Source organism: Nicotiana tomentosiformis, chromosome 9 (genome assembly GCF_000390325.3).
Source record: "Nicotiana tomentosiformis chromosome 9, ASM39032v3, whole genome shotgun sequence".
Classification (NCBI taxonomy): domain Eukaryota; kingdom Viridiplantae; phylum Streptophyta; class Magnoliopsida; order Solanales; family Solanaceae; genus Nicotiana; species Nicotiana tomentosiformis.
Window position 1 is genome coordinate 81536778 of NC_090820.1, and position 16300 is coordinate 81553077.

The 16300-nt window shown below is 39.1% G+C and overlaps 1 protein-coding gene and 1 long non-coding RNA gene across 5 annotated transcripts; both read right to left on the reverse strand.

Annotated features, from left to right (window-relative positions):
- Positions 1 to 290: 290 nt before the first annotated feature.
- LOC104108705 (uncharacterized) lies at positions 291 to 3868 on the reverse strand. Of its 4 annotated transcripts, none has more exons than XR_689091.4 (2): positions 3430 to 3868; positions 291 to 587 (listed from the first exon to the last, which is right to left on the reverse strand). It is a non-coding gene; the product is annotated as an uncharacterized lncRNA (long non-coding RNA). The 4 variants fall into 4 exon arrangements; XR_689092.4 differs by having other exon boundaries at positions 291 to 1376; XR_011410951.1 differs by having other exon boundaries at positions 1016 to 3868.
- A 10834-nt stretch (positions 3869 to 14702) lies between these two features.
- Positions 14703 to 15888, reverse strand: LOC138899088 (uncharacterized). The gene is made up of 3 exons (XM_070185204.1): positions 15610 to 15888; positions 15339 to 15530; positions 14703 to 15230 (listed from the first exon to the last, which is right to left on the reverse strand). Exons 1-3 carry the CDS (start codon positions 15886 to 15888, stop codon positions 14703 to 14705), a joined length of 999 nt encoding a protein of 332 aa, XP_070041305.1.
- Between the last annotated feature and the right edge of the window lie 412 nt (positions 15889 to 16300).

A 16300-nucleotide genomic window follows, 5' to 3' on the forward strand; every position in this document is an offset into this window, starting at 1 on the left:
CGGGTTGCGCGCCGCAATGTATATTTATTTACTATTGTTGATATTATTATGAATGAATAAGGGAGAATTCTGTTATACAGTGAGATCGGATTGCACGCCGCAACAATCTATATGCTTCTATTTCCACTACAAGAAAAAATGTCTTTAGCGAAGAAATATTCAGTCGTTAAAAGTCCTAATAGCGAAGGGTGGAATGTTAGTGCTTTTAGTAACAGGCTTTTGCATTCGTTAATTTTCTATTAACTATTACTATAATGATATATTAAAAACCTATATACACAGTTGCACCAGAAGCATAAGAAATAATCAATATTTCTATAAATTTCACAGTTAATTACAAGGAACAAAAATAAAACACTACCAAATATATACCTATCCAAAATGGACAATATACTTGCATCTCCTAACAAAACAGAAAATAGATTGTAGTATTACAAATAGAAAATCTTTTAAACAACTCTTAACAAACTCCTAACAAAAGAGAAAATAGGCTCCTCTTCTAGTTCAACTTGTTCTTTAGCTTTTTCAGTTGCTACTTGCTCTGCACTTTCTTCAAGGACAGCTTCTTCAAACTTTAGTTTTCTTATCTGTTAAGAGAACAAATTCTTATCAGTCCAATAAAAAATACTCCTAAACGCTTTTACTTTTTCTTCTTTTTCACTTTCCCGCAAAATGAAGATTAACCACCAAGAAGGCAAGCACAATTTTATAGGAATCATCTAAATATTCGAAAAGAGAACTAAATTGACTGAAACTTCCCAAAGAAAGCAATTATAATTTATCAGACAAGAGTATTCCAGGAACAATGAATATTAAACCAGAAGAAAGTTTGAAATGAAGACTAACCATAACTAGCTAATATTTTAATGGATACCATAACTAGCAAATAAAAAAAGTTGAGCATTTCCCAGTCAAAATTTAAACTTTCAAGTATTCTTTTATATTTAAACTAAATGTAAAAAGTTCTATTTGATCTACATATCCGAAAATGACCATAAACAGTGGAAAGCGTTACCATCATCTGAAAAAGTGGACTATAATGTTATCTCTCTCTCCGGATAAATGTATATTGGAAGTAAACCATCATCTGAAAAAGTTCTATTAAGTTCTAAGATAATATTCTCCACCTGAAATAGTAACATATGCCATTTGGTCACTAGCAGAATACTGATTTCAAGTATGTGTAGCTTAATCAATTGTCTGCCATGCTAAATTTAGAATTGTAGTTTTATTTACTAGTAGCTATCAAGAAGTTATATTTTTTGAGAAATTCTATTGGCACATATCTTCTGTTGATACTTTGGATCTCCTGTCCTTTGCGAAAGAGCAATAAATTCAACCTGCTCGGAGGCATAATCTGCCAGGATACTATTACCCTGAGAGCAAGGAGCACAATAACTTCACCAAATGTACGTTAGAACTACAGAGATGTAATTACATGTGTTCAATGTGTTTGTGCATAGAAAATTTACACATTATACATCACATGCCACGAGACTGAAATATTCAGATTTCAAAAGATAGTCATTGGTGTACAAAATAGGATTCTGTCCAAGTGTTCAGGAGGAAAAGAACAAGTAAAAAAAATATATAATCCAATAACTGCACAACAACCTCACGGTCATGCAGATCCCCCATATGACCCAAAGAAAAGAAATAAATAACAATTAAAAATAAGAGAGTTGGATTCCCACATGAGAAATTTCAGCAAAAGCATCACAAGATGGCTGGCTGCACAAACAAGTTGAGAGTATGTGAAAAAATTTTCTAGAAATGCAATTGCTAAGTTGCAAAGGACATATTTCTCCCAACAAGCTAGAGTGAGTTAGGAGAACGCATGGAGGAGATGCGAGAAAGAGAGAAAACAAGGGTTGGATCATAAGATCCTTTAAGTATATATAAGAAAATTAGAGCATTTAGTAACCTGCGATTCTTCATTCACACAGTCCCCCTTTTCGATACTCTTATCCTAATGATGTAGGGTAAAGCATCAAATGAATCGTCAAATACAATTTATAATAATGCCATATATCCTTTTCAGCATGAGATACATGAGTTATACTACAACGGAAATCAACTTGAATTTGATAGAGTTCAAAATTACCTATGTCCACCCAGGATTTTACAGATTCCCATGTGATAAGTTGATAATATTGTAAGGGATACATTTTATTGGAAAAACTCATGTGAGTCAGTAAATCAATTACTGAAACAAGCAAAAGCATTTGAAAAAATAAAAGGAACATGAGCTATTTCTGTCAAAGTACTCTCCACTAGCACTGCAAATACTCCACCTTTACACACTCCACTAGCACTATAATCACTTTACCTTCCTCTAAGTAGTGCAATGGTCATTCAATTATAAAAGCAGAATAAAATAGATTCAAAAAATAAATTTAAGAGTGTCCTTTCTCACTAGTCATTCAATCTCCTCAGTCAATGAAGCATCACAATCAGCAGCTTAAAAAAAACCCCTTTTATCATCCTCAAAATATATTTTCCAACACCTCTAGAATTAGAAGAAAGTCGAAAAATAATCCCAATTAAAAGGAATTAACGAAAAATTATTTACAACATGCTCATGACGAATAAAGTTCTTTCGATTTGATGATCCCTACAACTGTTCTTTTTGTTGCTAAATATGTTTGATTTGCTCACTGTACTTTCTTATAAGAAGACATACACTGAAAAATAGAGTAACCATGATTACTAGAGTCTTAAAATGAATGTAAAGCTTGCATTGCAGCTGCATTTATAATCTTATTATTTGGCTACTACTTGTTGTGCTCTTACCTTATTTACCTTTCGTGGAAACTTTTCGAGGTGTCAGTTTTCTAGCTCAAAAATTATTACTTATTGAAATTGGCTAACTGTGGTAGTATTTCAAATGCTATAGTATTTGACTGTTTCTAAGAAGGTGGGTCTTAGGATCTTTCAGTGTTGTATTCCATTATTATTTTCCTTTTCAGTGCTAATATTACTCTACTTTTCTGGTATCTATCATTTTTTATGTTGCCTCTACAAGGCAATTATGTTGCTATATGGTACAATATTTTGTAGTTTATCAAATTTTTGAGAAGATATTATATTTCTTTATTAAAATATGTATTACTGAAAATTAAAACACGTATTGCAAAAACTATTGACTGAAAAAAGTTCTTAGAGTGTATTTAGCACTGGGGATGAAAGATGCTAGTTCTAAGGTTTCAATATTCATTCAGGAAATTAGTCGAACAGCTGGTGAGAATTTCCATGGACAACTATAAAAGTGCAATCTACAATAGATCCCAAAACAATTAGGGCTATAAGTTATTATAACAATCCTTCACCAATTTAACACAACCATCACAGATGAATTTTCACAAATTAAATATCACAAGAAAAGTAAGAAGAACAGAGAAAAATTTCGAAATTGAACCAAGAACGCACCTGAAGCTCTCTTAGAATATCTTTGCGTTTCCTAATTTGTGGCGACAGAATCTCGAGCTTATTCCTATGCGGCCCAGTAAAATTTTGAAGCTAATTCTAAAGATTCTACACATAAGAAATAAAGAGAAATCATGAGAGAATATCAAATTACAAAAAACTGAAAGTAGAAAAAGTATATCACCAAGCACTACAATTTATCCACTGATTTCAAATAAAGATACGCCTTAGAGAATAAGAATTTTGAGTCTGCGAGATGAAGACTTGGCAGTTTCTATTGCTAGGTTGTTCTGTTTGATTCGAGGCTTTTTTTTCTTTATTATTTATTTATTTAGAGGGGTGGGCGTGGGAAAAATTAAGGGAAACATACGTTCTTTTTGGGATTAATTTTGTTTTAGTATTAACGAAGGGATATTATACTATTTAGCAACCGAATATTATTCTTCTGTTATTGCTGAACTAAAAATAGTGATTTAACGACAGGAAAAAATTTTGGTAGCCAAAAGTATATTTATAACGACGACTCAAATCCCTTCGTTAAAAAATGGTCGTTAAAAGTCAATATTCTTGTAGTGTTCCTTATCGGGTTGTGTTGGCTTCGATATTTTCATACGAGACTCTAAGGATTGGTATTTCTGGCATTTACTAGTTTTCTTTCGGAGGTTGAGTTATTTCATGTATCAACTGCTTTAATTCATCCTTGCAATTTCTTTTCTGCCATTATTTTATACTGCGTACAGGTTATTGTAGATGACCGCCCTAGCCTCGTCACTACTTAGTCGAGGTTAGGCTCGGCACTTACAGAGTACAGGGGGTCGGTTGTACTCATACTACACTCTGAACTTCTTTTGCAGATTTTGGAGTCGGTTCCAGCGGAGGTTCATAGACTGCTCGAGTCGGCGATTGAGTGGAGACTTGAGGTACAACTGCCCGACGTCCGCAGCCCCTATAGTCCCCTTCTGTTATTTTTAGCTATGTACTTTCTTTCTTACAACTTTATATTTTTATTCAGACCTTTACGTGTACTATTCTCGAAACTTGTACACTTGTGACACCAAGTCAAGAGTGGTATTAGATATTTCAGTTGATATGGTTTCCGCACTTTACCTTAGATTTATTTGCAGTTATTTCAGCTTCTTTATTATCATTTAATTTAAACTGTTAAAGACGAATAAATTATTCTAACGTTGGCTTGCCTAGCAAGTGAAATGTTAGGCGCTATCACGATCCCGAGGGTGAGATTTTCGGGTCGTGACAGATAGCAAGGGTTAATCCTTTTGTTTGCAAACTTCCAATTCCAGTAAGTGAGAAGGACTTCATCAATTCACTCTTTGAAAGTAGTTTAAGGATACAATGAAGCGACTAAGACTGCAAAAGCACTTAGATGGCTGCCGATAGTGTAATATGGGGTATTATTTTGCAGAACCCAAATTCTGTGTAATACTTACTTGCCAAAATGAGTGAATCTCCATTCTATACATTACCAGAAACTCCTGGGATGTTGTATTTCTTTCTATTAATATGAAATCAACGGTTATGTTCAAATATAACACGGTGTAATAGTTGCTTGTTCCTTTTGAATTATGTTAACTAGATTCAATTATTTTATATTTTGTTTTGCGAATAGCTACATTCAGTTATGCTGGGAAGACGAGTCTATTTGAAGAGATCTTCTTAGCAAAATGAGTAAATAAATAATGGATCTTCTTATTCATATGTATAATAATAAGTTTGATACATATTTTTTCTATATATGCAACCTGCATCCAAAAGAAAAGAAGAAACCATCCAGAGAAAATCATATACAGATTAGGAGTATAAGGCAAATTAGGTTAGATTCATCAAGACTATCCATAGACCAATTACCAAAAATCCTTGAAACAAGCAAATTAGGTTAAAATTTTGTTTCCTGGATATGCAAGTTCACAGCTTAATTAGCTTTATGGTCAATAGCTTAAAAAAAAACACAAAAACAGAAAAGCTTAACGATCTTAAAATGTAAATTTTGCTTTCCCACAACCCCTTTATGGTCAATTAGCCAATGATTTTCCCAAACAAATGAAGGGAAAAAAGAGTACAACATATGGTATATTTTACACATCACCTTCATTCCTTCATGGAGAGACCTTTGAATATGGAGAGACCAATGTAAGTAGCTGACTGATCAACAACTATGGAGAGACCTTTGAATATTTGTATTTCTGATCATTTTTTTGTTATTCTCAGAAAATACAGAAAATATATATATCAACTATTACTACTATATGTACATAAACTTCACTTTTAGTCACTAGAAAAGTTTTCTTTCTTTTTTTCATCTTTATACAAGTTTTGTCTATTTGCGTGCCCCTCAACTATTCATTACTTTCCGCCAGTACAAGTATCGAATAACTCTATATATCCACCAAGACTTAGTCACTAGAGAAGTTAAATAAGAAGAAAATAACCAAAGCAAGCATGGCGAGTCCCCATTCATTACCTTCTGCTATGGAAAGCATCAATTGAAAAGCCAAGAAGACCAAAATAAGAAACAACAATCCCCATTTCCTAAACTCATCTCCATCTCTCATCCGATAAACTCGGCTCGGCTGGTAATTGTGACCTTGAAGAGAAGGTGCATATATACTTGCCAGACATAGTAATACTACCAGTAAAAGAGGACCAAGAAGGATTTTGAAGACAGTGTAAGTTAGTAGAATACCAGCAAGAGATACTATGATTGATTGAGTAGTATAGTATACAAACAAAATGGCTAGAACAGGGACAAAAAAATAATAAGTAAAGTTTATATCCTCTGTATCAAGGGCTAATGAGAATCTCTCAGTTATGTTTTGGCCATGGAGGAGTAATCCTAGACTGAGTACAAGAAGCAGAGGGACTAATGGAGAAGGCCCTTTAACCATATTCTCTACAAAGGAAAATGGCTGTTTTGGGCGATGTCATAAGTTAGTAACTTCTTTCTGCAATAAAATAGAAATGGACTTGAGTGTACAATTCAAGAACTGGATTAAAGTAATGGGGTTGGAGTAGGGTGGTTATGAATGAAGCTATATATGCAAAGGGGAATAGGCTGTTATTAATTAGTTGCTTAACTTTTTGGTTTTGTTCACCAACTTGGCTTGTTTGGTATTGCTACTTTCACCTAGGTTTATGACTTTATTAGCAAACGCTTGCATATACAATGAAGGAAAATATAAATAACATAGCAGAAGAAAGACATGATCTTGGACATTGTTACTGCGTAAGAAAATTAGATTTACATTTCCACCTTGCTTCTATTCAAATTGTAACTGGTCAAATGAGATGATAATTTCTCCAGGGGGGGTTTAATTTCTAATAAAAACGAAATTTACTTTTGGGTAAAAAGGGAGTCAAATATTTTATTCGACCTATTTTCCTTTGAGATCTTGTTTCGCATCTTAATCCTTTAAAGGGGTAACCTTTTTCACTTCAAACCTTGCTTCAATAGCATCAAGAGTCATTGCGTCGACTTCTAATCCTCCACGATTGAATGCCAAGTAGGAGACTTTTAATTGGTCATTATGACATCTACATAGCTGGTGAAATTGTCAACTGTAGCGGTAGGCTTGCATTACTGTATCTATTTGGTCCATATACCGAAACTAATAACATTTCAGGATTATATATGTATACGGTCAAAATCGATTAGTCCGTCGTACGGACTAGTCGATATGATAATTCTTCGATCGAAGGGTATTTGCATAATGTCAGGTCGAGTTCCGAAGTAAAGACGTCAAGGTTCGAGCTCTAAGATAGATCAATGACAAGCTCGGTATCATTATCGAGCTCATATCCAAATCGAACTACAAGGCGAAGCGAAATTATCGAAGATGCATAGACCGACCAATACCAACCCCGAATATCCAGACTCCGAGTCAGAATCGAGCTCGAGTCTAGGCCGAGGGCTTGAGTCAATACCGAGCTCGAGTCAGTATCGAGCTCACAGACAAGAGCCGTTGCAACCGCACTAGGGGAGAGAATCCTTGCGGGAATTAGGAAAAAACTAATTCATCATGGGTTCCCTACTATGTATTTTTTATTATATCCAAAGTAGGATCCCTCTACTATAAAGAGGATGATTGTTGTAAGTATGGGGGATGGAGACATTGGAACAAAAAGACTACTTCTCATATTGAAAGATTAACTCCTTAAGCTCATTTTACTTTATCTTATCTAGTTCATTCATTCTTCTTTCCCACCATTTTTATCTTTCGTTCTTATAATCAAGAATATACGTATTCCTATTTCTCTGTACGATTTATGTCAAGTTATATCACTTATCCTTCGAACTACTACAAATTCAACTCTATCCGATTTTTCGGGTAAACAGTTTAGCGCTCACCGTGGGGCAAAGGATAACAGTAGTTGTTTGATATGCAACACACACCAGTTTACGCTCGTCTTTTGAGAGTATCTTTGACTTCGAATTAGCAATGACAAACCCTCGATTAATGGCTTTACCTATCGATAACGAAGCCGGCCTTCAAGATAAAACCAACAACTTGATGTCCAGGGCCGAAAGGTCGCTTATAGATGTCATTGAAGCTCGAGTCGAAGTGCCTGAAGCTCGAGTCGAAGTACCACTAGACGTCAATTCACATGTGGCCTTTGAGGCAAACCAACGTTCCGAACCTGAAAATAGCATTCATGGCGGTACTCGATCTGCAGCTCGAGACACCCATAACATAGAGGAGAACGGAGTCAGCTTGCGTATGATCTTTGAAATGTTGCAAGCCCAACAGGTAGCGATAACTTAGTTGCAGAGCCAAACCCAGCTACCGAGTAGGCCGGAGCCCAGTCCACCTCGAGAAATTGCCCACAGAATGGAGCCGACCATAGTGAGGTCAAACGAGCAAGGATCGGGGACTACTCCTGAAATTGCTAAAATACTTGAGGAGCTCACAAAGCGAATCGAAGCCAACGATAAAAAGGTAAAAACATATAATTTTAGGGTCGACCAAATCCCGGGGGCTCCACCAATGATAAAAGGGTTGAATTCCAAAAAATTCATACAAATTCCTTTTCCCTCGAGTGCAGCCCCAAAACCAATCCCCAAAAAATTTCGTATGCCCGAAATTCCCAAATATAATGGTACGACCGACCCCAATGAACACGTCACCTCTTACACATGTGCTATCAAGGGCAACGATTTAGAAGACGATGAAATTGAATTCGTGTTGTTGAAAACATTCGGAGAGAGCCTCTCAAAGAGGGCGATGATTTGGTATCACAACCTGTCACCAAATTCCATCGACTCATTTGCCATGTTAGAGGATTCGTTTGTAAAGTCACACGTCGGTGCCATAAAGATTGCAACAAGGAAATCAGACCTTTTCAAAGTAAAACAAAGGGATAGTGAAATGCTGAGGGAGTTCGTGTCCCGATTCCAAATTGAACGCATGGAATTACCACCGGTTAGAGACGATTGGGCCATCCAAGCTTTTATCCAAGGGTTGAACGAGCGAAGTTCGATAGCATCACATCGGCTGAAACAAAATTTGATCGAGTATCCAGCAATAACGTGGGCAGATGTGCATAATCGATATCAATCAAAAATTAGGGTCAAAGACGCCCAATCAGGACCTCCTTCCGGATCTGTGCATCGGAACAGATTGGCTATTAAAACCCAAAGGGACATCGACAGAGAGCCGAGGTCGAACAGAGACCGATACCAACCATACGTTGCAGATCGAATGAACAACGGTTTGATATGCAATGCCGCCCGGAAAAATCGAAGGAGTGATCGAAGAAAGAATTTTCGGGGACTTCTGAGCAAGAGTGGCTTTGACAAATATGCCGATCCTAGAGAGGCAGCTCGATTATCGGAGTATAACTTTAGCGTCGATGCATCGAGCATTGTATCGGTAATCGGAAGAATTAAAGATATTAGGTGGTCCAGACTCATGCAAACCGATCCTTCCCAAAGAGACCCAAATTCTATGTGCAAATATCATGGTATGCATGGCCACGAGACCGAGGATTGCAGACAATTAAGGGAGGAGGTAGCCCGCCTATTCAATGAGGGCCACCTTCGAGAGTTCCTCAGCGATCGAGCCAAGAATCACTTCATAGAAAGGGATTCCGACAGAAAAAATAAACAAGAGGAACCTCAACATATCATTCATATGATAATCGGTGGGGTCGAAACTCCATAGAGACTCGCACTCAAACGCATTAAGTTATCAGCCACAGGAAAATCGAACCCTAGATTATGTGCCCGAAGGCATTTTCTCGTTCGAAAACGAAGAAGCAGACATTTCTCAGCCCCACAAGGACGCTCTGGTAATTTCTATCCTATTAAATAAAGTTCAAGTTAAGCGTGTTTTAGTGGATCCAGGTAGCTCTGCGAATATCATCCGATCAAGGGTCGTGGAGCAGCTCGGTCTGCAGAATCAAGTCATGCTGATAGCTCGGGTCTTAAACGGCTTCAATATGTCCAGTGAAATGAATAAAGGGGAGATTATTCTACCAGTGAACGTGGTTGCAACCATCCAAAATATCAAGTTCCACATAATCGAAGGCGATATGAGGTACAATGCCCTACTCGAAAGGCCTTGGATCCACAACATGAGGGCAGTGCCTTCGACTCTCCACCAAGTAATGAAATTCCCAACGTCGGACGACGTGAAAACAATGTACGGGGAGCAGCAAGCTACGAAGGAAATGTTTGCGGTCGATGAGGTAACACCAATATCAATATTATCAACCTCGGAAAGATCGAGCATTAAAGATAGACGAGAGGCCAAATAGAAATCACAGCCGTTAGCCTCGACCAAATCGGTGAAGCAGGAAACAGAAGATGACGAAAAAGATTTCCTGATCCCTCGAACTTTGATCGTCCTCGAAGATTCTGACGCCACCAAATCAACGGTCGAAGAGCTGGAATAGGTTATATTGATCAAACATCTGCCAGAGAGAAAGGTATACCTAGGAACGGGATTGACCCCCGAACTCAGGAAAAAACATATTCAATTTCTTATTGATAATATAGATTGCTTTGCTTGTTCCCATTTAGACATGACAGGAATCCCACCGTCGATAACAACACACCGGCTGAGCTTGGACCCTAGGTTCAGACCGGTGAAGTAAAAAAGAAGACCTCAGTCCGAGTTAAAGCACGCATTCGTGAAGGATGAGGTAAGTAAACTTCTCAAAATAGGGTCGATTCGGGAAGTAAAATATTCCGAATGGTTAGCCAATGTAGTTGTAGTCCCTAAAAAAGGGAACAAACTTAGAATGTGTGTAGACTATAAAGATCTAAACAAAGCGTGCCCCAAAGATTCTTTTCTACTACCTAACATCGATCTCATGATCGATGCCACAGCCGGCCATGAGATCCTTACTTTTCTCTATGCTTATTCTAGGTACAATCAAATTCGAATGAACTCGGAGGACTAAGAAAAATCTTCATTTATCACCAAGTATGGAACATATTGTTATAATGTAATGCCCTCCGGGCTAAAAATTGTAGGAGGTACTTATCAACTCCTAGTGAATAAGATGTTCGAAAAAAAATAGGTGAGTCAATGAAAGTTTATATTGATGACATGGTAGTTAAGTCCCTGCGCGCAGAGGACCATTTAACTCATTTGCAGGACACGTTCGAGATTTTAAGAAAATATAACATGAAGCTCAACCCCGAGAAATGTGCTTTGGGGGTTGGTTTGGGAAAATTCTTTGGCTTCTTGGTATCAAATCGGGGAATCGAGGTCAACCCCGATAAAATCAAGGCCATAGAAGACATCACCATTATGGATAGTGTAAAAGCAATGCAGAAGCTAACCGGACGAATATCTGCCTTAGGCAGATTCATTTCGAGGTCGTCGGATCAAAGCCACAGATTCTTCTCTCTACTCAAAAAGAAGAACGATTTCGTCTGGACCCTGGAATGCCAACAAGCATTAGAACAATTGAAACGATACCTGTCGAGCCCACCACTGCTTCACACTCCAGAGGCAAATGAGAAACTTTACTTATACTTGGCTGTATCGGAAATTACGGTAAGTGGCATCCTAGTTCGAGAAGAGAAAGGTACACAATTTCCTGTTTATTATGTAAGTCGGACCTTAGCAGAAACAAAGACTAGATATCCACATTTAGAGAAATTGGCACTTGCACTGATAAGCGCTTCTAGGAAATTAAAACCATACTTTCAATGTCATCCCATATTCGTGCTGAACACTTACCCACTTCGTAATATTTTACACAAGCCCGAACTATCTGGCCGATTGGCCAAATGGGCCGTCAAACTCAGAGGGTACGATATCAAATATCAACCCCGTACCGCCATCAAGTCTCAAATTTAAGAGGACTTCGTGGCCGATTTCACGCCAACCCTCGTACCCGAAGTTGAAAAAGAACTCTTGTTAAAATCAGGTACATCATCGGGGGTTTGGACCCTCTTCACAGATGGTGCTTCGAATGTGAAGGGGTCCGGGCTTGGCATCGAGTTAAAACCCCCCACGGGTAGCTTATTAGGCAATCTATCAAAATTTCTAGGTTAACTAACAATGAGGCCGAGTACGAGGCCATAATTGCAGGTCTCGAACCAGCCAAAAGCCTAGGAGCAGAAGTCATTGAAGCCAAATATGACTCTTTACTAGTGGTGAACCAAGTAAACAAAACCTTCGAAGTTCGAGAAGATAGAATGCAAAGGTATTTGGACAAATTACAGGTAACTTTGCACCATTTTAAGGAATGGAGTTTACAACATGTGCCTTGAGAATAAAACAGTAAGGCCGATGCACTCGCAAATTTGGGGGCATCGGTCGAGGAGGATGAGATCGACTCGGGGACTGTCGTTCAACTCTCGGGATCCGTAATCGAGGAGGGTTATGTATAGATAAATTCCACAAGCTTAACCTGTGATTGGAGAAATAAGTATATTGAATATTTGGGAAGCGGAAAACTCCCATCAAACCCTAAAGAATCAAGGGCCCTACGAACCAAAGTTGCTCGATTCATGTTGGATGAAAATGGAACATTGTACAGAAGGACGTTCAATGGACCATTGAAAGTATGCTTGGGACTAGGAGACACCAATTATGTTTTACGTGAGGTCCATGAAGGCACTTGTGGCAACCACTCCGGCGTCAAACCACTGATTCACAAAATCATCAGAGCAGGATATTACTTGGATAACATGGAAAATGATATTAAGGAGTTTGTTCAAAGATGTGATAAATGTCAAAGGTTTGCACCGATGATCCATCAGCCCAGAGAACAACTTCATTCAGTTCTATCCCCATGGCCATTCATGAAATGGGGGATGGATATCGTCGGCCCTCTACCATCGGCCCCAGGTAAAGCTAAGTTCATTTTATTCATGACTGACTATTTGTCCAAATGGGTTGAAGCACTGGCGCTCGAGAAAGTAAGAGAAAAAAAGGTTATAGATTTCATTTGGGATCACATCGTGTGTCGATTTGGGATACCCGTAGAAATAGCATGCGACAATGGTAAGCAATTTATCGGCAGTAAAATAACAAAATTTCTTGAAGACCATAAAATAAAAAGGATATTATCAACACCGTATCACCCCAGTGGGAACGGACAAGCCGAATCAACGAACAAAACTATCATCCAAAACTTGAAGAAAAGGTTGAACGAAACCAAAGGGAAATGGAGAGAAATTCTACCTGAAGTCCTCTAGGCATATCGAACAACATCGAAGTTCAGTACAGGAGCAACTCTGTTTTCCTTAGTGTATGGTTCTGAAGCCTTAATTCCAGTCGAAGTCGGAGAATCCAGCGCAAGCTTTCGACATACATCGGTGGAATCAAACCATGAGGCAATAAATACTAGCCTCGAATTATTAGATGAAAAACGAGAAGCGGCACTTGTTCGAATGGTTGCACAAAAGTAACGAATCGAAAGGTACTACAATAGAAGAACCAACCTCCGCCAGTATAATTCTCTCTTTTCTTTTGTCCACATATACATATTCGATGCTAACTCATTGCAGGAGTTCAACCTAAGACGTCGAGACCTCAGGTTTTAAAGTACGCGTTGCGCTCTTTTTCCTTAGATCGGCTTTTATCCCAAATGGGTTTTTTCGGCGAGGTTTTTAATGAGGCAATAACCATGTGCTACCTGAGGACAGTTCAAAAGTATCTGAGGCTTCTTTACAATCAACCTCAAATACTGGAAGGCTTTACCCGTCAAGTAAATCGAGTTCAGTACAAAATAGTTTTTTATATCAAATTAATGTCAAGCAGGGTCTCGATAGGGAAAAAGTGTAAGGGCCAAATAGTCAAAACAAACCATGTCCGCATAGTTTTGCTCGAGCACGAGCACATGTATAACGACTTATAAAGGGAAACTGCGTCTTTACCGATACCTCGTATTTTGAAAAATTTGTTCTGCTTCATGATTCAAACAAGCCTACGGTCTATCTTACTTCAAGTTCAAGCAATCACTCACTCGACCATTAAGCCTACGGGCTATCTTACTTTGAGTTCGAGCAATCGCTCACTCAACCATTAAGCCTACGGGCTATCTTACTTCGAGTTCGAGCAATCGCTCACTCGACCATTAAGCCTACGGGCTATCTTACTTCAAGTCTGAGAAATCGCTCACTCGACCATTAAGCCTACGGGCTATCTTACTTTGAGTTCGAGTAATCAGTCACTCGACCATTAAGCCTATGGGCTATCTTACTTCGAGTTCGAGCAATCACTCAATGATTAAGCCTACGGGCTATCTTACTTCGAGTTCGAGCAATCACTCACTCGACCATTAAGCCTACGGGCTATCTTACTTCGAGTTCGAGCAATCAATCACTCGACCATTAAGCCTACAGGCTATCTTACTTCGAGTTCGAGCAATCAATCACTCAATCATTAAGCCTACGGCTATCTTACTTTGAGTTCAAGCAATCACTCACTCGACCATTAAGCCTATGGGCTATCTTACTTCGGGTTCGAGCAAATCGCTCACTCAGCCATCAAGCCTAAGGGTTACTTTACTTAAAGTTCGAGAAAATGTTCACTCAACTATAATAGCCTAAGGGCCACTCGTACTTCGAGTTCAAGCAAATACTCACTCAGTTATAAAGGCTACAAAGACCAAATTCAATCAACATTGCCTAAAGCCTCAAACTTATGAACAATTTCATAAGGCACAAGTAAACAAAATCTTCACTAGGCAGAAGAATGAAAATAGAGACAAGCTCAGAAAAGAAAAGACCTTATATACCCGATGATATTTACAAAATGATCGATCAGTGCCTTACACAAAAAGATTAAAATAAGAACCTAATTATCTACGGGAGTAGTCTTTTCTCCATCGGGCTCTTCCCCACTCTGAGACCTACTCTTGCTCCCATCATCATCATCATCGTCGTCATCGCCATCATCGCCATCATCATCGGAGGCCAAGGCCCTAACATCAGTTATAGCTTCAGAAAGATCGAAGCCCCGAGCATGGATCTCCTCGGGGATTTCCCTCCAAGATTGGCATTTGGAAAATTCGGCGATCCAATATGCTCGAGTTCGAACGGTATCAGCAACCTCTCTCGCATGTGACTGAGTGGCTTCAGTATCAGCCTGATAAACATCTACAAATGCGTCTACATCGGCCTTTGGTTTTTCAGCCTTGGCAAGTTCAGAGGCCAACCGAGCCTCGAGCTCCTTCGTTTTCCTTGCTTGAACCAAGTTTTTCTCCTTCAGACTTTGAAATTGACTTTCGGCCGATGATAATCGGGCTCGAACAGCCTCTTTCTCTGTAGCAAAGCGGTCCATATTTCCTTTCCATTTCAAGGACTCCGCCTTTATCACATTAACCTCCTCACAGAGTTTCCCGATCAACTCAAGCTTCTACTGCAGCTGTGAGACCGAAAGATTAGCCATCATTCCAGTATGGAGCCCATAGGCTTTGAAAAGTATCATTACCTTCTCGGACAAATCGGTCTGATCTTGGTGAGCTTTAGTCAACTCAGCTTGGATGTCCTTGATTTCCTCCCCCCTTTGCCCTAAAAAGAGTTTAAGGGCATTCCTCTCCTCCGTAACCCATTGAAGGTCGACCTCGTATTGACGCAGCTCATTTCGGGATCGAGAACATACTTCTCGGTGAGCTGCCACATCCTACAAGGGAAGAAGGAACGAAGTGAGAAAAGAAAAACAGGCATAAGAGATAATACCAACAAAATAATTTAAGACTTACCTGATTCAAAGCCTGCTGCACTCCATGAAAAACACCTAATGTATCACTACTACCGGCAGCATCCTCGACACCAGTAAATAGACCACAAAAGGGATCATGTCCCTCATGAGGCCTGTCTAGTTCAAAGGCCCCCAAAGCTTGGGCTTCCCGAATCGCCCCCGCAGAAAAAGCAGGAAAGGTGGTCGAATCTTCGATTGCTACTGCCCCAAGTAAGTCACTTGGGGCATTCTCTTCGGTTCGAAGAGATTCGGGGACAGCCCCGTCAAATATATTCCCCATCTGTTGGCTTCGATGGGAAACATCCTCGATCTCCAATGACTCAAGACTTTGCCCGAATCTTTCTTTGATATATCTTTAGTTCGAGGCGGAGCCGTATAAACCACCATCGATCCAGCTGCCTGTGGAGCATCAGTGGTTTTCTTCACTCAGGCCACCAGTACAAACCCCTCGCCTTCTTCTTCCTCATCTTCATCTCTTAGGCGCTGAACCGATTCTAAGGTCAAAGGGATGATATTCTTATTCGACTTACGAGTTGACCTTGCCTTCAGTTTTAGATTTTCGGAAGTAGAGGCCTTTTTTATCGTATTCCCCTTCGCCGGTTTGGAAACAGGGACCGAGATCTCTTCCTCGCCGGGCAGCGGCCTCAAAACGGTGTCTCTGCCCAGGCCTACACACAAGAATATCGGTTGAG

Excerpts from the sequence above, each read along its gene's own strand:
- LOC138899088 (XM_070185204.1), bottom strand. The coding sequence starts at position 15,888 with ATGGGGAATATATTTGACGGGGCTGTCCCCGAATCTCTTCGAACCGAA. Across the intron at positions 15,531-15,609 it reads TGCAGCAGGCTTTGAATCAG|GATGTGGCAGCTCACCGAGA; the intron begins GTAAGTCTTAAA and ends CTTCCCTTGTAG. Across the intron at positions 15,231-15,338 it reads AGACCGATTTGTCCGAGAAG|GTTAATGTGATAAAGGCGGA; the intron begins GTAATGATACTT and ends CTCTGTGAGGAG.